The sequence below is a fragment of the Spermophilus citellus genome (genome assembly GCF_964194105.1).
Source record: "Spermophilus citellus genome assembly, chromosome: 8".
Taxonomy (NCBI): Eukaryota; Metazoa; Chordata; class Mammalia; order Rodentia; family Sciuridae; genus Spermophilus; species Spermophilus citellus.
The window spans coordinates 29841466-29847848 of record NC_138189.1 but is presented as its reverse complement, the minus strand read 5'-3'; the positions used below and the strand labels follow the sequence as shown (position 1 = coordinate 29847848).

General features: G+C 45.1%; 1 protein-coding gene across 2 annotated transcripts in view; it reads left to right on the top strand.

Moving 5' to 3' along the window:
- The first annotated feature begins 561 nt into the window (after positions 1-561).
- The window catches only part of RELL1 (RELT like 1), a 71227-nt gene continuing 65405 nt past the window's right edge, over positions 562-6383 (top strand). The window contains exon 1 of one of the 2 annotated variants that reach the window (XM_081303280.1): positions 562-794. In XM_081303280.1, coding sequence (XP_081159406.1) covers positions 707-794 — 88 coding nt within the window. In that variant the 5' untranslated portion in view covers positions 562-706. The remainder of the gene's footprint in view (positions 795-6383) is intronic. The other variant, XM_081303279.1, reaches the window with a different exon arrangement.

The window sequence follows — 6383 nt, the reverse complement described above, 5'->3', positions numbered from 1 at the left end:
CACTACAAGGATTGAGATAGCAGTAGAGAAAAAGGAGGGCCCGCCTTCCGATGCTGGCCTAGACTGCACTTCCAGGGCTTCCCGGCTGGCCTCCCCACTTCCTTTTTCCCCTCCCTCCGCGTCGGATAATCCTGGAAGACGCAAGGCTTTGAACCAGCCCCTGCCTGGGGCTCCCGCGTAATCCCGCGTAATCCCGACGCCGCGGTCAGGCGGGGTTTGGAAAGGAAGCCGGCGCGGGGTAGGGGGTCGAGATGAGGCGTGGCCGGGCTGCAGTGGGTGGGGCACAGGCGGGGCCAAGCCTAACCCGCGCGGCTGCGGGGTTCGCAGAGGAAGCGGGAGCGGCAGGGAGAGGCGGAACCGGGCAGCAGTGAGCGGGGCCGGAGAGGCGGGGGAGGAGGCACGGCTAATCCGCGCGGCCGTGAGGAGCCTGGGGTGCGGGGAGAAGCGGGAGTTACCAGGGGAGGCGGGGCCAGGCCGGAGTGGGCGGGGCCATGGGAGCGGGACCTTGTGGCGGATCCCGGGAACGGCGGGGAGAGGCGGGGCCGAGCCGAGGGGGTGGGGCCTGGGTGGGGCTACGGCGGGGCGGGACGCAGGGCGCGCGGGGGCCGACCCGGGCCACTCGGTACGCCCGCGGGTTCCAGAGCCGCGCCGCCAGCCTGAACGCCGTACGCGGCGCCCCGGGGGAGAAGGGCAAAGCGACGCGGCTATGGCTCCGCGGGGACTCCCGGGGTCCGCCGTCCTCGCCGCTGCTGTCTTCGTGGGAGGCGCCGTGAGTTCGCCGCTAGTGGCCCCGGGTGAGTGCCCCGTTGGGGCCGGGCGCCAGGTGCGGAGCCGGGTCCCAGGCGTGCGGAAGGAAGCGTGGGTTCGGGACTGCAGCCCCGCTGCGCCCCGCGCTGTCTGTTCTGGCGCGGCCGCGAGGTCCTGGCGTTGAACATCTGGCTGGCCCGGGGTGGCCCGGGGTGGCCCGGGGTGGCCCGGGCGGGGCGCGGCGCGAGGCAGCGCCTGCCGTCCCTCCCTTCCCGCCCGCGGGCTCCCGCCTGCCCTCCCCGGGGGCCTCTTCTGTGGACCTGTGTCGCCCCAACTCCGAGCTGCCCATGGTGTGGGGACCTGACTTGGTGTCGCCTTCCTTGGATGGGCTTTCTCCCTGCCCTCGCGCCTCAGACCCCCGAGGACCCCTTTCCTGCCGCCCTGTGCCTCAAAGGCCCTGCGAGTGGAAGATCGTGACGCGGGACTGGGTGGCCTGTCGTCGCCTCCCTCACCTTTAAAAAAACCCAAAATCTTAAAATCTTGAAGAGTCACAATGTCTTTCTAAGTTTTTATTTTAGTGTTTGATGGATTCTTGTAACTGGTCAGGGGTCCAGATTTCTTCCCATACATACCGGATAAATTAACGCGGAAGGGAAGGCATATTTGTAAACTTACTTTTTTTTTTTTCTTTTCTGTGTCAATTCCTGTCATCACCAAAGGAGCCTTTAGTGGCGGTAAGCCACCAGCATAGATGCTGAAGTGTTGTCTCCAATGATGAACTACATGCAGGAGTTTTTAATTGAAATCTCTAAAGAGGAGGTATAACTTTTATAGAAGCTCTAACACTCTTGTTTTTATAACTTCAGACACCAGGGATTTCTTACCATCATCCCCCTATTAATTGCCACCCAACAGCAGTAGTTTGGAAAAAAAAAAAAAAAACTTATATCTTGGCCATTTGGGGTTACCACAGCTTGGAATCTTACGTCAGCAAGCTCTTCCAAGCTTGTCTTCAGGGTGGCTCCTCTTCAGTTCAAATAATTAGCAATTGGAAACCTTCCAACAATGATTATCTTCTCCATAAAAAATACATACCCTGCTCTTCCTCCTGAGAACATTCCAATCACTTACAGCTTTTAAAATGGCTAATTACTTTGGCCTTTGCGTTTTCATAGGAAGCAGAACAGGTTAGGAATGGAATAGGAGGGATAGTGTGTCTCTTGAGTCTTTGTTATCAAACCTGTGTTTCCTTCAGTCATCTACCCTGGGGAAATGACAGTGAGTGCCATGTTTTATTTGATGGGAGATTTTTGATTTTCATACTATGTTTCATTGCTGGGACTAAAGGTACATAACTAGGTTCAAATTAGACTCCAGACTGTAGATAGTGCTTCAAGGGCTAGGATCAGATGTTCCAGAATTTGGAAGAGAGAGCTCAACCTGTGAGTAAAATTGTTAAAAATTTAGCATATGATGTACATAATTATGGGTCAGCAGGGAAAATCTATGCCTAGAACAGGTTTGTATTTTTATAGATCTCTGAGCAGCATCCAAGTCTGAGGACTCCAGTGTGACTGAGAAAGCCCTTATCTAATATTGCACAGTAACCTTTTTGATGAAAGTTATTGCTTAAAAAGAATGAGGTATCTAAAAAAGGAAGGAATACAGAGTATCCATTTGTTTTTTTTTTTTTAAAGAGACAGAGAGAGAGAATTTTTTTTTTAATCTTTATTTTTTAGTTTTCGGCGGGCACAACATCTTTGTTTGTATGTGGTGCTGAGGATCGAACCCGGGCCGCAGGCATGCCAGGCGAGCGCACTACCACTTGAGCCACATCCCCAGCCCCGTATCCATTTGTTAGTGTGATTTAAAACCTGTATCAAGAGAAGATGTCTTAGCCAGGTGTGGTAGCATATGCCTATAAACCCAGCGGTTTGGGAGACTGAGGCAGAAGGATCATGAGTTCAAAGCCAGCCTCAACAAAAGCGAGGTGCTAAGCAACTCAGTGAGAACCAGTCTCTAAATAAAATGCAAAAATAGGGCTGGCACTCAGTGGTTGAGTGCCCCTGTGTTCAATCTCTGATTCCCCCCCCCCCCAAAAAAAAAAAAAAAAGATGTCTTGAACAGCCAACATCTAATCTCCTTGGAACCAAAGGCTTGCTAATGTTTGTTAGGGAAGTAGGAAGAAAGCCAGGGGATGGGAAGTCATGTTGAGAGCTTGGTGTGTCCCAGGTTTGGGGTTGGGCACTTTGTATATATTAAAACATATCTCATAACCCTATGAAGTATTTATTTTCAGTGGGACAACGTCACACAGATATTCTATCAGTCGGCATTCAATCAGAAAAGCACAACCACTAGGGGCTGTGTGTGTATCTGTGCATATGCACTTGTATATGCATGAATATATGTATTCCCCCCCCCCCTCCCCGATAATCCAGCCTGCTTAATTCTTAAGTTCATTTCTGTTCCATTGTATCCCACTGTATCAACTTTAGCAATCTTGCTGAGATTCTAAAATAGAGAATTTAAGATGATAATATTATAAGCATGTTGTTATCCGAAGTTGTGAAGTAGAGAGGACAGATAGCTTTACAGTGGGTAGTGGCAGTATCTCTTTCACTTCCTTTGCAGCAGAAGAGTCTCACTGAACGTCTGTCTCTTAGAAGCAACATTTGAGACTATATACCACAAACATCAGAAGGGGTGATTTTCCACATCTTGGCTTATTTATGTCAAGTTCTCTGGTTACCCAGTCTTAGGGCTTATTAGTTTCTCAGTTTCTCTACCAGGCAGTGGGCATGGCCCCTGAGTAAGGAGTGGGTGAAAAAGGTGCAGGGACCAGTGAGATGAGAAGTGTAGAATCCCAGGTTCTGTGGGTTTCCATCCAGTCTCCTGACTTTTCATTGAGATGCTAAAGATAAGCTTTATTAAATTCTGGGTTCTCCTTTGGGCAGGTAGCTGACCAAATGTACATTCACATAGTACGTGGCCAGTGAATGGAATGTTTGAAAAAGCATTCTTTGGAATTCCATGATCAAATTTAATTTAAAGAGGAAAACTTGAAAAGTACCTGTCATTTCCTCCCTATCCTTTGCATATCCCTCTCCTCCAGAAAGAGATGAATCAAACAAACTATTTGGGAATTTGAATAGTTGGATTTGAACCAGAGAGTCCATAATTTCAGGTGATACAAAAATTTCATCATTACTTTTTCAAGAATTATTTGGCTCTGATGTTAAAGTCTAATTTAAAAAATTTAAAAAAAATTACCAAAAGAATGATCTGCTGAAAGCCAGTATAATAGAATGTAGTGCAGCTTACAAGGACTAAAATTGGAATTTTTGCATACATCATGGGTATTTTATTTTATTCTTTTTGGAAGAGGGGATTTGATGTTTATTATGTGTTATGTGGCAGGCAATGGTCTAAGTACTTAGATCATTTAATTAACAGGGTAGTAGCAAAATGTAGTAGAACTAGCATTTTGCTTTAAGTTATAGCCCTGGATTTGATGTCAAAAGCTAAAGAGAGACTCAACTCTGCCATTGGCAGAGTATTGTTCTCTCTGCCTCCATTTCTTCACCTGTGAAATGGGGGCATTGTGCCTGCTCTGGTTTCCATGTTAGTGAGGTTCAAATAGGCTGTTACCTCTGAAAGTTCTTGGCAGATGGCACGGTGGGAAGTCTTTTATCTGTGTTTATTGATTTTACAGCACAGAAGTGCTCCCTTAGACTTGATTTAATTATAATATATGTCAGTTAAGACTAATAAATGTAGACCAAATGTTCTATATGGTTTGCATCCTGGAGGTGGTGATGATGTTGCAATGATAAGTTGTAATTTTCTAAAAGCCCAAAGTGACATCTCAGATACATGGGATTGCTGCTATTGACAAGTAGTTAAGTGGTGAAGTTTTCCTCATTCTCCCTCAGCTAAAATATAATGCTGCAGGTATTTTTGGAAAATCCCCTCAAATTTTGAAAGTTTGTGTGGTAAGGGGAAGAGAAACACCTTAATCCTATTACTCTGAGCACCTTTCACTGTTAGTATATTCTGGTCCTCTCGAAATGTATCCTGTACTTCAGTAGGATCATAAGGCAATGCAAGTCTATTGTATCCTGCCCTTTCACCTTGTATTCTATATAAAGGTTTCTACTTTTTCCTATAAACTAAAAAAATGGCTGATGATGTTTTATTGTGTGGATTTGCAGTATTTTACCTCACTGTGCCTCTTTTAGGAGGTTGCAGTTATTAACTAATTGTTTTAAACTTCATTGTTTCTGGGGCTGGGTTTGTGGCTCAGTGGTAGAGCGCTTGCCTTGCATGGGTGAGGCTCTCGGTTTGATTCTCAACACCACATAAAAATAAACAAAAGAAGATATCTACAAATAAAAGAAAAAACTCATTGTTTCCATGTATACTTTTGTGCATGATCTTGGATGACTATTGACTTTCACAGAAAATGGTAATTTAGGCAATTTAGAGGTCAGTGATATTCACATTTTTGAGGCTGTTGATGATTCCAGTATTGATGTGAAAGTTGTCCTAGTTTGTTTTCACAGCCATGGTTTAAAAGTGTCACATTTCACACTCTTGGCATTTGCCCCCTGAGAAACATATTTGCCAATCTTTTGGGCAGAAATTGATACCATGATTATTTTTATTTTTGCATTTTGATTAGTAGCAGATTGATTATTATTTTTTCTAGCATTTGTGCCATTTTGACATGCTTACAATCCTTTCTGGGCAATTCTCAAATCTGAAAAGTTTTGAAAAGAAAAATTTTTGTAGGCTTTTGGTATACCCTTCGGGAGAGTGGGATGGGTAAAGGGTGGTGGATACCCTGGTGATAAAACAACCTGAACTAAGGTGAGATTCTGGAGTATGTATTTATCTCACTTAGTCTGAATATTTTCCTGTAGTAATACTAACAAGTTTGATTTCTGAGTATTACACAATGTGTGTTAAATGCACCACATTTCCTTTCTAGAATCACAGAGTCTGAATTTAAGCACATCTGACCTCCAGGTTTCCAGATAAGGAATTATGGTTCTGTATTTCCTCTTTGACTCAACTATTCAGTCTGTTGGAAGTTAAATGTATGTATCTTCTGTAAATATCCAAAATATCCTATAGAGAAACACAAAAACTCTACAGAGGTTTTTAAAAATATCAAAAATCTGAAGTTTTTTTTTTTTTTGTTGTTGTTTTTGTTTTTTCGGTACTAGGGATTGAACTCAGGGGCACTCGGCCACTGAGCCACATCCCCAGCCCTATCTTGTATTTTATTGAAAGAGACAGGGTCTCACTGAGTTGCTTAGTACCTCGATATTGCTGAGGCTGGTTTTGAACTCGCGATCTTCCTGTGTCAGCCTTCTGAGCCGCTGGTATTATAGGTGGCCGCCACTGTGCCCGGCTCTGAAGATTTTTTTTTTTAAATACAAAAATAACCTGTGAAGAAAATAACTCTTCAAATGCATGGTACTTAAGAAAAGAAGCACCACCTTGATATTCTAGAGTGGAAATGAATAAAAGAAGGCTACCTGGATGAGGTTTCGTTTATTCTGGGTGGCTTTATGGACAGGTGCCCATTCTAATGGAACCTTGATGGATAGATGGAGTGGTTGGGCTAA